At 41.4% G+C, this 15,461-nt stretch overlaps 3 protein-coding genes across 14 annotated transcripts in view; 1 reads left to right on the top strand and 2 right to left on the bottom strand.

Moving 5' to 3' along the window:
* The window catches only part of LOC142140704 (uncharacterized), a 233,637-nt gene that overhangs the window by 132,926 nt on the left and 85,250 nt on the right, over positions 1–15,461 (top strand). The gene's annotated exons all lie outside the window — the stretch shown is intronic.
* The window catches only part of LOC142140705 (uncharacterized), a 148,037-nt gene that overhangs the window by 79,163 nt on the left and 53,413 nt on the right, over positions 1–15,461 (bottom strand). The window contains exon 14 of one of the 12 annotated variants that reach the window (XM_075198506.1): positions 81–2,174. The exons of the other annotated variants lie outside the window; for them this stretch is intronic. Coding sequence (XP_075054607.1) covers positions 1,624–2,174 — 551 coding nt within the window. The 3' untranslated portion in view covers positions 81–1,623. Of the gene's footprint in view, positions 1–80; positions 2,175–15,461 lie in introns of those variants that run through there. 12 annotated transcript variants of the gene reach the window in all.
* LOC142140708 (uncharacterized) lies at positions 7,416–11,592 on the bottom strand. Its single transcript, XM_075198516.1, has one exon. It carries the CDS (start codon positions 10,300–10,302, stop codon positions 9,628–9,630), a length of 675 nt encoding a protein of 224 aa, XP_075054617.1. The 5' UTR covers positions 10,303–11,592; the 3' UTR covers positions 7,416–9,627.

The following is a 15,461-nucleotide window of genomic DNA, read 5'->3' as shown; positions in this document are numbered from 1 at the left end:
TGAGGACAAAAGTACTAAGATAAACCCACTTTACATCAGTGAATGGATCGCTTCATCATATGTGATAAATTATATATATTTATACATATGTACCATTCAAATATCAGGTTTTATTAAGTATCATATATCATTCACACATAACATTGGAGTTTGTCTACAATTGTCTAGTCTAGTGTATATTAAAATCACAAAGGGAGTGTTATAATGACATTGACGTTAAAGTCACCCCAGAACAATGAAAGCAGCCATCTCTCTTTAACACTACTAGAATGTTGCTGAATCTGTCTCTTTCCCTCATTGATGCACGGATATCACCATCATTAGGGAGGAAACGCCAAGAAAAAGGGTAAGGGACAGAGTTAGAAAGTATAGAATAATATGGAAGCAATTCTGGGAAAGAACAGATGTATTTTTATATAGGATCCCATCCTGTCAAGGGAATATTTCTGATGATACACTGGCAGTGCCAAAACAGATTTAGTTATGTGCTTTATAAAACTATTTTTAGCATTTCTAAGCCGACCAATACAACATCAAAATAGTTTACATGTTGAGTAAATGAAAAAGAACAGCACATTGCCTTTTATTTCAGTAGGAAACCTACTAAACATGTTATGTTTCTCCTCTTTAGGATGTTACTATAAAATGGGTCTAGTCACAAGCTAACGCTCTACAGTAACATTAATAGCAACAGTGACACATGCAGGTTACAGCAAATACTACAGCGGACTTGTCATCAACATACACAGTGGAAGCTGCCATTTTTGTACAGAACCAAAATGAATTTCACAAAGAACGAGTCTACAATCTTGTGGTTAATGACAAAAAGTCCCATGTGCCTTAGCAATCTCATTGGTTCCCAGTGAACCGACAGGCTGCAGTCACGAATATTAGTTCAACCCACAAAACAGCTGCCACCAAGGGGTGACGACAATGGATAAATTTAAAAAAGAGAGAAGATCCATAATATAATAGTGTAGTGAATTACATTTTATGTTACGCAATATAACAAGGCTCAATTTGCATTGTATAAAAGGGAAAATGCTGTCCTGTGAGGTCACCCGCCTACGTTCCTGATTTGCTAGTTGGCCGTGGATTTGCGTACAGAAATGCTGCATAATCTGAAAGGAGAAGATAGCTGGAATGGGCGGGTGTAGAAGGCGTATTTAAATTGTTTTTCCCTGCATTGCTGGAGAGAGCCCAGCCTTTTTCCTCCTTTTCTCTCCCTCTTGTGGTGGAGATCAGGCACCGTCCAAGGCATATAAAGGGTGCATTTTGCACCTTTCAGTTACACTTCTGAAAAAACACATTTCTGGGTGCAGTTAAAACAATATCATAATAACCTTGCAACAGACAAAAACAATTGCAATTTGCTCAAGTATTTTAGAAGAAAAAGCTTAAACGAATAAAGTGGTAGTAGCTGGTGCTTTGAAGTGATGTTCTAACGGTGTCACCCTTGCAATTTATAAGATGACTAACTGGGAACAGCCCCAGTTACATGGGCAGTTCCAAGGATCAGAGACTTTGCGCTCCTTAAACAGTTGGTGGATAAAGAAGCCAGAATCCACATTTTTGTAGTGCATTTTCAAGCCTCATTATGTATCAGAATGACTGTTCCTTCACCTAGAACACCAACGATTTTCCTCCAGCGTGAGTTCTATAATGTCGCACAAAATTTGAGCCATCAGAAAAACTACGGCCACAATGAATACACACAAATGGTCTCTCTCCGGTGTGAATACGCTGATGTTTCACAAGGTTGGCTCTCCGGATGAAACGCTTGTCACATTCCATGCACTTAAAAGGTTTCTCGCCGGAGTGAATTCTGTGATGCATTCGAAAAGACGATCGGTCTGCAAAACATCTCCCACAATCTGGACACGAAAACGGTCGCTCCCCGGTGTGAGTTCTTGTATGGTATTGAAGACGGGACTTATGATGAAAAGATTTACCACAATAGGAACAATGAAACAATTTTTCCTTGTTGTGAAGTTGCTGGTGTGCGATAAGAATCAATTTGGAATTAAAACACTCTCCACAAACCGAGCATGAATATAGGTTGTTGGCGCTATGATTTTTCTGATGAGTGACGAGCTCTGAATGATTTGGGAAACATTCTTGACACACTGAGCACTGATGCATCTTCTCAAGATAGTGTGAGGAGACAGGCGGACCTGTTGGGAACAAAAGTACTAAGATAAACCCTCTGTACACCAGTGAATGGATCGCTTCATCATGTGTGAGAAATTATACGTATTTATACATATGTACCATTCAGTCTTCAGATTTTATACAATGCCGTATGCAACTGTCCCTTAAACATTAACCCTGGGTGGAGGTTGGTGCATGGAGTGGGGGATTCGCCCTCGTAACATCCATCCGCAGCTCAGTAGGGAGCTGAGGAGACCGCTCAGTAGAGGGAGCTGTGGTGTCCCGCAGGAGGCAGAAGGACTGAGATAAGGGCCAGTGGGAGATGGAGAAGGTCTGTCCCAGGAAGACTGGATTATGCCAGATAGGCACTCAGGAGTCCTGTGTAGAGAGAGACCATAGTGACTGGCTCAGGTCAGTGTAATTGTGCGCTCAGCCACTAAAGTGAAATTAACAATAAGGCTATCTGCCCAATGAATAGAGGGGGGCAAGAAGTGAGGTAGTGAATGAGGGCTAGGGGTGTGTTGTTGTTTTTAAGCCACTGTTATTTTACTGTACAATTGTTGAAAGGTAAAACTTTATGTAAGTTTATGTTGAACATCCAAATTATAGGGTGGAGACCTAAATGCTAGTGGCTGATCAAATCTTTGAATCTATTCCTATCACACATGTCAACTCATTTTGAGACAATACAGAACTGGATGTTAAAAGTATGTCCACATTTACTTTAAATTTTAATATGGAATATCTCGACAAAACCTATATCTGTAACTACAGCCCGTCTAAGGTTGTGTTTGCACCAGGCAGTTGTGGGTGGAGATAGCTCTTCCTCTTGCTCTATTATCCTGATTATCAACAACATAATTGGGCTATGAATCAGAGGGACAACAGCGTTATGACAAAGCGCTGGATTATGGAGGCAATGTGAGCGGCTTCTAACCACAGGTCCGATAGATTACCCTGGCAACAGGGGAAACTAACTCATCGTGAACCTGGTCAGGTAGCTGTAAGATATAATGTAAATGGATTAGAGAGCCAGTACACCGAGTGATAGTCACTGATTTTTATAAGTTAAATCTTTTTATCTGAATCAATTGGGGGACATTGATCACCCAAGAGTCTGGCACATCAACAAAACACTGCTCCTGCCACCTTTATATCCCCAATGTAGGAGACCTGACTAACCCAGAACACAGCCACACAGAACGGAACCAGGGAGAAAACACAGAGAAACAAACACTCATGAACAAAAAAACCAAAAAACATTTCATTGTGTTAAACTTCAAAGAGGAGAACTAGAGTATAAAGAGGATGGGTGTCCATTGCCCACCAATAGATTCAAAGAAATGGATTTAACAGAAGTATAGAAGTCACCTTTCTTATTTATCTAATTGGGGGACACTAGTACCATGAGGACATTCTAAAGCTGTCCTTTTGGGTGGATAGGATCACAGACACGGTGACCTGAAGACCAAAAATGGTGCCCTAGCGTGTAAAAATATTGAATCTGTAAAACTTTGTTTACTGATGACCATGTGGTGCCCGTTGCATATGCTCAACTGTAGCACTCTGCCACACAGCTGATAAAGCTCTCACTGATCTGGTAGAATGAGCCTACAATCTACACTGAAGTGATCCATTTGGCTTTACACTACTTAGTCGACAGCCAACTTCTTTTACAGGCATCCTAGAGGATCAGAAGATCAATCATTGCTCTGTAATCTAGTGTTCTTCTGACATATATTTCTAATGTTCTGACAACATCCAGCCTCATCCTCTGATCGCTGACTCTCACTCAAATCACAAAGTCCTGATTTAAGTGGAATAAAGTAACCTCTGTAAGCTGAAAGGATGGTTTCGTTTGGAGAACGACACTATTCCAAAGAAAAACCAGATGGTGATATCGACAAGACAGAGCTACCAATTCCAAAACCCTCTCGGCTGAGAAAATGGCCATAAGGAAACAAACTTTCAAGTGACAAACCTGAGATCCAATGGTTCAAGATGAGCTTGCTGTATTGGATTCCAACACTGAATTCAAGACCCAAGAGACTAAAGGAGGACTCAAAAGTGTCACACAATGTAAATAAAAGAAGTCTGCACCTCCTGTAATAGCTCTAGCCTCTTCTAGAAGAAAACAGAGTGCAGAGATCTGAAACTCACGAGAACACTGTGTCAACCCATTATCCAGGACTTCCTGTACAAACATTAGGTCACAGGCAAACTGAAAAAAAAAGACATTGGTAACTTCCAATTCTCACGCTAAGAAACTTAGGTTTTCCAGACCGAATCTGATAATTTTTTGCTGAAAAAAGGTTTTATGGTCCTAAGCATGACTGTCTTGGTCGGTTCGATGTTACCAACAGCACTTGGACCGTCTCTTTGTTTCTCTTTTTGACACCACACAGCAGCATTTCCACCGCCAGTAACAGATAGATCAGATCAAAATCTCATAGAACTGTCATGGTGACTACAAGACATGCCTGTGTATCCCTGGTCCTTGAGAAAAATTGCTCCTTGCGCTTCAACAAAGACACCATTATCTTTATGCCTGGCTGACACCATCTGTCCACAGTCTGTTGAAAGATGTCCTGGTTCAGAGATCATTCTCCCAGACCTCCCTGCTGAAATAAATGGCCTCTCAGTTCTTCACTACAGGAATGAACATGACTCATAACACATTCAGTTTGGCCCAGCACATGATCCTGCTACTTTCTTACAGTGCAAGGGGAGTTTTTTGTGTCTCCTTGATGACCGTCTCTACCGCTATGGGCTGTCCCTGCAACATAAGTATAGCCTGAAGTAGTGGGCTTAAGTTCTTAAGACTAGTACATTGATTGGGGGGACCACATACTCTGAAAACCAGCAATAAAGAACAGACCTGATCAATAGATCACCCAGTTTAGGGATAATAATTACTCTCCTGGATTCTACAATCACAGCCTTGAGAGCAAAACTGTCTGAACGCTCAAGGGGCTGTTTCTAACCCCAATAACAGAACCTGAAACTGCAAAGGGTGGGACTGATCCTCGAACTGCAGACTCTGATGACTCCTCACTGTCATGGATGTATACTGCTTGCTGTACCTCCCATACTAAACCCGACAAAATATGATAAATCCTCAACATCTGATTCCTCCGCTAACTAGTACTCTTCTTGCCAGGAGCACTCAGAAACAGACCCATCCCAGGATGAGACCTACGCAGAACTCTGACATTCTCAGGACCTATCCCTGCAAGAGTTCTCCAGAATCTAACGAAAAGCAAACTGTAAAGAGGTGCATGAGGACAATAGCTGCAGAACCAGCTAAGAAGGTTGTCGCATGGTTCCTTTCACCTACCACCTGGGGAAATGCAGTAAGCTGCATGAGCTCAGAAATAGACAGAGCTATGCATTTAGCCCAGGCTGGTGCTGCCACATAAGTGGCAAAAACCATAGGTGTGTGCAACAGTTGGCTGTCAACCTAACAGTCTAACCCAGTGGTTCCCAAACGGTGCGCCTAGGCTCCCTGGGGTGACTCTGCGATCTCACGGGGGGTGCCTCAGCCAGGGCCAGTGGTAAGCAAGGCGGGTGACTACTTGGTAATTATTTTGGCTTAGGGGTGCCTTGAAAGAATTATGGAGACCCGAAGGGTGCCTTGAACTGAAAGAGTTTGGGATCCACTGGTCTAACCATAAGGCATTCATGCCTGACTGCAATTTCCCACATCAACCATCATTGCTGGAATAGAGATGGAATAGATTTACCTGAATGGGAAATAGTTTTCACCTTTATACTTTGTGCAATCTACAACTGTAAATTATAGTATCACAAAGAGTTTAGATAAACCATAATCAATCCACAAAGTACACATTTGAAAATCAGCTATTACTATAACAACTTACAATGTAAATATTTATTCCTCTATATAAAACAAGGGAAGCGCATATGCACCAACATATTCTGGCCGCAGAGCACTGTTCCAATTCATTTCCTATCGACAAACCAACTGAAGTGGCAGCTCCCATAAAAACTATGCAGAGAAATAGCCTGTGCCTGTAGTGCTGGTACACTTTTACAACATTTATACAATTATATCAAGAAATGATTGTGTGCAACACGATAGATGTCTTTTTTGTGCTTCTCAGTGAGTGGATGGAGCAGCTTTCAACTACATTACAGGAAACCTCTACTGCAAACACCTGAACTGTCAAATGTCAGCCTCGGTTATGGTAAGGTGACAACTCTCTGACATATCTGTACATTAGTGTGCGATTTACTTGTAGTTGTTGTGTTACAAGATCAATGTGGAACCTTGGATGTAGCTTACCCAGATTTTAGTAAGGCCTTGCCCCACACCAAAGACTAATAAAGAAATTAGAAAGATTGGAAATGGATTCAAAGGTGGCTGAATGTGTGTGTGTGTGTGTTAGGGAATTTAGACTGTAAGCTCCAATGGGGCAGGGACTGATGTGAATGAGTTCTCTGGACAGCGCTGCGGAATCAGTGGCGCTATATAAATAAATGTTGATGATGATGATGAATGTCTACAAAACTGATAGAAGGGTAGACAGGCAGTTGAAGCACATGAACTGCATTCGGGAGAGGGAGGGGTTACCAGTGTGTACTTCAGGGATCTTTAGTTGAACCAATGCTCTTTAAAATCATCGCTGGGGATTTTATTATCGGTATTGAAGGTAAAGTCTGCCATTTACAGATTATATAATGTTATGTAACAAAGTCCATCCAAATGATTGATGATCTAGGTAGAGTAGAGGCTATTTTACATAGGGAGAGGAATTAGTAGCAGAAAAAGACTATATAGGTCTTTGGTGAAACCATATCTGTGTTCCGATCCGGAGGCCGTATCTCCAGAAGGACAAAAAGAAAGTGGAGTTTCTGCAAAGAAGGGTAATTAAACATGTGCATGGTTTATGGAAAGACTAAAGGATCTAAACATGTACTGCTTAGAACAGATAAGGGGTTGGGGGATATAATAAACCTTTTTACTATATCAAAATGTTTTTAGAAGGTACAGCATGGAAGCATTCTACAGAGGAGGAGACTAGAAATTAATAGTACAGGAGAAATCTTAGGAAAAATGAATTCAGTGAAGGGTAGTAAAAAGTTGACATAGCCATTAAGGTATATACAATATTAATAAAGACCCATTTTATGATGCTTTAAGTGGCAATGTCTGCTTAACAAACCACATCTGCGTCCAAACAAATTTCTTTATTATGCTATTTTATAATTTTTTAAAAAAGGATTTTTTTATCCCAGAGCATTTATACAGCAAACTGTAAGCAGACCAAAATAAATCATAAAAATAAATCAGTTTACATCTTGAGTAAGTAAAATAGGACAATACATTGCCTTTTCTTATTCGGATACCTTAATAGTGTTGACTATATCTTATGTTGCTCCTCTTAAGGAAATTATTCTAGTCCCAGGCTAACCTGCTACATGGACAGCAATAGCAACAGCGACACCTGGAGGTTAAACATAAAATTAAACAAATACTAAAAGGACACACAGTAGAAGCTGTTATTTGTGGGATGAACCAATATCCATGAAAATTCATCTTATCATTAGTGAATGGATGAGCTGCAATTCTGTGATTATTGATCAAAGTAAAAAAAAACTGGGCACTGTGCCTATATTATTGGTTCCTAGTCAACGGACAGGCTGCACGGTCATGGTTATTGGTTCAGCACCAAAATAGCTGCCCCCAGTTTGGTGGCAGCGGATACACTTTAAGAGAAAAAGCATCACAATAATTTATATTCTAACTAAATGTCTTCATTCCAAAGTTGAGATATGTTTAATGTTACACAGCACATTAAGGCTCATTTTACGAATGTACACTGCAAGTGTTCTGTGACGTTCCCGACTTTTGTGCAATTGCACCAGTTTTATTTTATAGGACCATCGATTTGAGGGACAAGCAGAAGACATCTGTAGGGGTCCTGCAGATTCGGATGGGAGGAGTTGGATGGACAGGGGGATGTTGCTTGTTGACTACAGATTTCATTTTGTGGGGCTGGATTATTTGAATGAGATAAAAGAGGAGGGAAAGGTACATTTAAAGTGCCATTCCCTGCAATTCGGGAGGGGGCACAGGCTTTTCCTCTCAGCAAAAAGATTTAGTTTTTCTACCTCCTTGAAAAATCTGGAGATTGGACCTCGTTCTATACTAAACACACACAATTGACACATTTAATAAAGGCGGCATTGATGTCCCTTCACTATCATGACTAAATTAAGACAAATCTACAAGTATTTCAGGACAAGAATGTAAAAAAAAAAAGTTAATATGAATGAAGAGGATGCTCCTAAAGGGCTAGTTTCCACCAGGTGCATTTTTAGGTTTATCCATCAACAGGCGCAGTTTTAAAGGACCAGATAGTAGATGTGCAGCTTACACCAGATTTGGTGGAAAAAAAAGACGTGAAAGTCCATATGACCGGATGGACCGCCTATGCCAACCTGTCTGTTGTTGCCGAGAACCGGCCGGGCTTTGCCACCGATCCCTTTCGGTACCACAAATGCACCCTCTAACCACAGTAGGAGGGGCTTACAAATGCTGCCACCACTGGACTCCATACCGGCATTCAGTATCGGGTTCCTTCTGGGTAACTGTACCTTGCTGGTACACATGGGCTGGTACCCCTGACGGCTTACTGTGGATCAGGGTTGCTGTGGATGGATCCCCCCTGGCCAGAGCTGCTGGGTAGCGGGCAGCTCGATGGTGCTGGGAAGCTGGGTCCAAACCTCAGAAAGCCGGAAACGGATTCGATTTTGGGTCTAATCGGTAAGTCACAGGATTTTCAGCACTGAAGACATTTTCAAGCAGGTCTTTGAAGCAAGTGATATTTATTTGCAGTCACACTGTTTGAAGGTACCAGTGATCAGGTCAGATGGAACAAGAATGAGGATACATTTCAGTATACAAGGTCTCTCTTTTTATACAGTTTGGACACATCCTCAAAGGGTAAGCCAGGCCATGAGGTATGAGTTATTGTTAGTATCAGGATACTATATATATTTTCCAAACATGGATTTACATGCAATGCTAACAATATTTACACTACTCTGCTATGTGGTAAAACTTGCTGCTTGCATTATCTGAGATGCAGCCACCCCAGACAGCCAGGCAGCGGCCCCCTGCTGGGTATAAGAGCTTAACAGGTGTTTGTCCCTTCACATAAAGACTTACTTAGCATTTCCTGCTATCACCAAACAGACTTTCTCTAGCAAAGTTACAAACCAAAATAATGACATTTCCATACAAAACACATCCCAATGTAACACGATAAGTACATTTCATATTATACATTGGTGCCTGCACCTCTAATTGAAATACATTTCTACATTAAATTATTTCTACATGATCCAGTCACAAAAAAGTTAATTATAAGTGATCCAGTTACAGTCCACATCTTTTTGAAGAAGTTCTTAAACAAGCTTTTTTATGAATTGGAATGACTGACTGTTCATTCACCTAGAACATTTTCCTCCAGTGTGAGTTTTCTGATGATGAATAAGGTTTGAGCCATCAGAAAAGCAGCGGCCGCAGTGAAGACACACAAATGGTCTCTCTCCGGTGTGAACGCGCTGATGCCTCACTAGGCTGGATCTCTGGACGAAACACTTGTTACATTCCGTACAGTTGAAGGGTTTCTCGCCAGTGTGTAACCGCTGATGCATAACAAAGGCAGACCTACCCGAAAAACATCTCCCACACTCAGGGCATTGATATGGTCTCTCCCCAGTGTGAATGCGCTGATGTATCACAAGACTGGCTCTGTGGACGAAGCGCTTGTCACATTCCATACACTTGAAAGGTGTCTCACCAGTGTGTATCCGGTGGTGCGAAACAAGGGCACATCTTTCTGCAAAACATCTCCCACACTCCGGGCATTGAAATGGCCTCTCCCCGGTGTGAGTTCTTTTATGTGATAGAAGACGTGACCTCTTATTAAAAGTCTTTCCACAATAAAAGCAATGAAACAATTTGTGAAATTGCTGGTGTTTGGCAAGAGTCAATTTGGAACAAAAACGGACTCCACAAATAGAGCATGAAAATAGATTATTGGCGCTATGAGCTTCCTGATGGGTGATGAGATCTGAAAGATTAGGAAAACATCTCTGACACTCCGAGCACTGATGCATCTTCTCAGGATAGTGTGAGGAGATGGACGGACCTGTTGGGGACAAAAGTACTAAGATAAACCCTCCTTATATCAGTGAATGGATCGCTTCATCATATGTGATAAATTATAAGTATTTATACATATGTATCATTCAGACGTCAGGTATTATTCATGATTATATGTATTTGTTTCCTTAAAGGAGAACCATGTTATTCCCACATACATTGTCTAGTTTAATGTGTATTAAAAACACAGAGTGTTGTCGTTCCAGCCACCCCTGCATAATGGAAGCAGCCATCTTACTTTTTACACTACTAGAGTTTTATTGAATCTGTCTCCTTCCCTTACTGGTGTAAGAATGTCATTAGGGAGGAAACACCAAGAACAAGGGGACAGAACAGATGTTAGAGAGGGGTTGTCTACATTTATATAAAAATGTTCATATCAAATTACAAACTGTCCCAGGAATATTTCTGATAATACACCCACATATTGTATATCTGTAACTACTGCCTGGCTAGGGATCAGTTTGCATGAAGCAGTGGTGGTAGAAACAGTTCCTCCTCCTGTCATGTCTTCCTGATTATTGGTCCCAGCAGTGTAAGAAGTAATAGCATTAGACTGTGAATCAGTATGACCCAGAGCTGGATTATGGTGGCTTGTGTGCTTGGAGGAAATAGGAGGGGCTTCAGAAACATCTCCCTGACTCAGGGATGGATAGATTCCCCTGGCAGATTCACCTTCTCTCTCCTCTCCTGCCCTGCTTGACCTTCTGCAAATAGCCTCCTGTCCTCTACACTCCACCAAGAGTGTCATCAAACATGGCTAATTTGAAGGGTCACTCCTCCCTACTCCTCTACATTGACCTTGCTTTCACTTTGGATACATTCAACCATACTCATCTCATTGACACCCTGCACTACCTTGGCCTTTGCAACACAGGCAACTGTGTTGCAAAGGTCTGGTTCACACCCCCTACCTCTCTCAATGCCTTCAGTGTATCTACTTTAAACACTGCCATCCACTCCTATCTGTTGGGTATCCTCAAGGCTTTGTTCCCAGTCTTCTGCTTCTCTCTTTATAGCAGAACTCTTGATGAACTAATACACGCCTTCAGCCTCTACCACCACCTTAATGCAGATAACACCTACATTTAAAGCTTCTAAGCTCTCTCCTATTTTATCCCCTGTCCTATAGCCTCACTGTCATCTCCACCTGGATGTCACGAGGCTACTTAAGTCTCAAACTGTCCCAAAATGGAGCTCTCCACCTTCCCCCGTTCCTAGCCTCACTTTCTCCTTTAGTCTCTCTCAATAATGCTCTCAGTTCTCCAGCCTTGTGTCACCCATAACCTCAGCTTCACTGCACACATTCCGTCCCATTGCTAGAATACACCCCTTTTTTTTTATCTTAGACTTTTTCCACTCCACTGAACCATTCTGCAAACGCCTACATTGCGCCCGATTGCCTCCAGAGTACAATTTCAGCTACTCACCCTCAGTTTCAAACCCCTCATCAGCGCCTCCCGTTAATACATCTTTGAACTCATCATGAGATACACTCCCTCTCACCCTCATAGACTTGCCTTTATATTGTGCTTTACCACCTCTTATTCCTGCCTGTAAGACTGCTCCTGTGCTGTATACCACTTATGGAACTCAAGCCTGACCAGACCCTACACAAATCTTCAATTGTTCAAGTGCTCTTTTACAACCCACCACTTCACTATAGCCTAGCCTATCACACTTGATACTGCTTCCTATGGATGGTCTACCACCCAAAGCCCCATTTCCACTCCCAGGCCCATTAGCTTCTATTCTCTCAGCTTTGCTCTCTCGCTCTAGCCCATAATCTATCAAGAGCAGGTCCCTCTCTACCCTCTGTCTAACGAATGCACCACCTTTGTCAACCTTATATGTACTTGCACAGTTATTGTCAGCAGTTTGTATTCTGGATGGTTTGTAATTGTGACTGTGCAACGCCTGATGATACTAGATTCACACAAGAGGTGGATTGCTAAAGGCTCTGCAGGAAAAATCAGTACTCGACCTTTAATCTACTGTACCACGTTTCACAGGCCTGAAATTCAACATGGGCCGCACAACATCAATCGGGCAACTATCCCCTGCACAATCCGGGCAAAAAGTAGGAGAGAAGTGGGAGGATAATGTAACAGTAGTTGTTTTACAACTAGGCCTGCAGAAATAAAAGCACCATTATATCATCACAGGGACACAGTCAACGACAAAATCTGTCTGGCTTAAGCTTCAATTAGGGCCTGTCTGTAACAAATATAAAACTACACCTTTTGAATACACACTTGCTGAGTTCTACAGATAAATCTACCAAACTGGCAGATGGACCTTCCATAATCCCAGCTTCAAGGCTTCTAATACCTTCCAATTCCCTTTTGGAATATATTGGAATAAATTGCTATAAGGCCCTTGTGTCAGTTTTGTTACTAAATAATGAGATACAAGCCAGGAAATGGACGGCATCTGAAAACTCATTTATGATAAATATGATTAGATTTGGTACAGAAGGAGAATGTCTCCTTTTGTGCTGGAAGAATCAGGGGAAACGAACAGCTCACCATGATTGTGCTTAGAGCCGGCATCCAGTCACCTTCTCTGTTTCCACCTCTCTGTATGATGCTTGCAGTGTTGATTGCATTGCAAAAAACAGTGTATACAGTACATTCAGATCGGTCTACTTTAATTAGATATCATCACTAAATGTCTGGCATGACGAGAAATGTTGTTCAATATGAAAATGTCTATTGTTTTGCTTTTATACAGTAGAATGTACTATGACACCTGTAAAGTGACCCTGTGCGGGTAAAGGTTTAAATCTTTGTATGTCTAATAAAACACTACAATCACATAGCCAAATTTAAGCAAAAATAACTTTGTACCCCCATCTAACAGTATACTTCAGAAGTCGGTGAGAAGTTAAAAACTCTCCCAGATCTTCTGACAACAACAGTCCTTAGCTGTGTGGAGTCGGTTGATCACAGATCTGAGGATGGATTCTGAATTTGAGGAAGCCACCTTGGAACTTTCCCAAAGAGTGATATTGCTGCATCTCAATGGAGATGACATTTCTGAAGTAAACTTTTCAACTGGACATAAGAAAAGCTGTGGCAGGTCTCACATCTGAGATGGTAGATAATGGTGTGAGGACAAACTCAGTGAATATAAAAATGGAAGAGTTAATCTATTATCAACTCCTGAAGTGTAAGCAAGAGTATATGGGCAAGAAGGAACAATGTACGTGTTAAATTATGTCCCAGAGAGCATTGATCACAATCAACGTGAACTATTCCTGATGCTTCTTCACACATCTTGCCGTAGATCTTCCCCGAGAGCAATTTAAAATATACATGGCTCATAAAAGTCTTCGCCCAGAGCCTTAAAGGTCCTGCACCTCCCAGTGATGTAGTGCTCAGCTCATGTAAAGTTACATGTCTTCTTCAATCAATGACTAGGAAACTAGAAAAGTGTCGTTTTGAAGCTCTCCGTCTTCCTCTATTTCAGGAAATCTCACCTCTTTCCTGTAAAAGGAAAATAAATGCAGGGACCCAGCCAAAGGAAACCCACTATGGGACCGTCCCGAAGGGTAGATGCCCCTCTGTCCCCAAACCCCTGGCTATAAGATTACAAGGATGCTAAGAAAAACCTATGTTAAATATAAATGGAGATTTCACTTAAGCCTTCCAATCACACACAATGGCACAAATGTATCGTCCTGGATTCTGGATGAGGTCTCAGACCTGCTGACCATCGGCCCTCAAGAAAGGGTTGGTCAATCTCCCCTCTAGATCAAAAGCTTGAACCAGCTGTTTATGAAGAAATAATTTGCAAAAGAGCAAAATAGAGTCATACAGATTATCTAGTTGGGGCTAGGAAACATTTTTAAATAATTTATAATTTCTACGGTTTTCCTTATCTAGGCAACACGTTACATGATTTCTCTTAGTAATGGTTGAACATAAGTATCCTTTACGTTGTTCTTGTTATAATATCCCTCTTCTATATTTATTCAAAGAAGTCATCATAGTCCATCACTGTGTAGATGAATTATAATAGAATCACATGCCAAGTGAACTGCATTTAGTCAAAGCGTTAAATTTACCCGCAGAAACACTTTGATCGTGTGTTTAAGTGTGAAGTATAAATCTCCAAATAAACCAAAAACAGAAGCAAAGATTAAACAAAAGAAAAAAAAAGAAAAATTGTACATGGGCAGCACGGTGGCTAAGTGGTTAGCACTTCTGCCTCACAGCGCTGGGGTCATGAGTTCAATTCCCGACCATGGCCTTCTCTGTGTACAGTTTGTACGTTCTCCCCGTGTTTGCGTGGGTTTCCTACGGGTGCTCTGGTTTCTTCCCACACTCCAAAAACAAACTGGTAGGTTAACTGGCTGCTATCAAAACTGACCCTAGTCTGTCTCTGTCTGTGTGTGTGTGTGTGGTGTTAGGGAATTTAGACTGTAAGCTCCAATGGGGCAGGGACTGATGTGAGTGCGTTCTCTGTACAGCGCTGCGGAATCAGTGGCGCTATATAAATGAATGGTGATGGTGATGATGCTCTCGGCATAGTAAAGACACTTGCTCATTTATGTGTATTTTCATTCAACTATGATAACGTGTAAAGCTTTGGGGATGGCCAGTCAGATACTAGGATGGCTAGGGAGAGGAATTAGTAGCAGAAAGAGAGGTGGTGACACCACTATATAAGTCATTGGTGACAACAGAGTACTTTGTTCAGTTCTGGAGGCCATATCTCCAGGAGGACATCGATGAATTATAGACGGCCAGGCAGCTAAAATGGTACATGGATCGAAATCATCAAACTTACCAGGAAAGACTAAAAATGGTCTACATGGACCAAATGGTTGTTATCTGCCATCAAATTCTGCTTTACTGATAAGAGTAAAGCCTATTTGGTCATTGGTTCTTAGTGAGCGGATTTCATGAAAATTAGCAAAACCTATAAAATGATCACTTCATATAAATAATGTTCCACCAACATTAGTTCAACACACAGATGGTAGACACTTGTGCCCAAAGTTTAAACGTTTTATTGTGCAGATTTGCAGATTTCTACATGAAATTAGATTTATCCATATGCTACTGGCCTACAAATCAGCATACGTCCAGCATATTACAAAGGGTTT

Source organism: Mixophyes fleayi, chromosome 2 (assembly GCF_038048845.1).
Source record: "Mixophyes fleayi isolate aMixFle1 chromosome 2, aMixFle1.hap1, whole genome shotgun sequence".
NCBI lineage: Eukaryota > Metazoa > Chordata > Amphibia > Anura > Limnodynastidae > Mixophyes > Mixophyes fleayi.
Note: the sequence above shows the minus strand (reverse complement) of the source record. Positions and strands in the feature narration are given on the sequence as shown.

What these genes read in the sequence shown, in the direction of transcription:
- LOC142140708 (XM_075198516.1), bottom strand. Translation starts at nt 10,302, where the DNA reads ATGCATCAGTGCTCGGAGTGTCAGAGATGTTTTCCTAATCTTTCAGAT.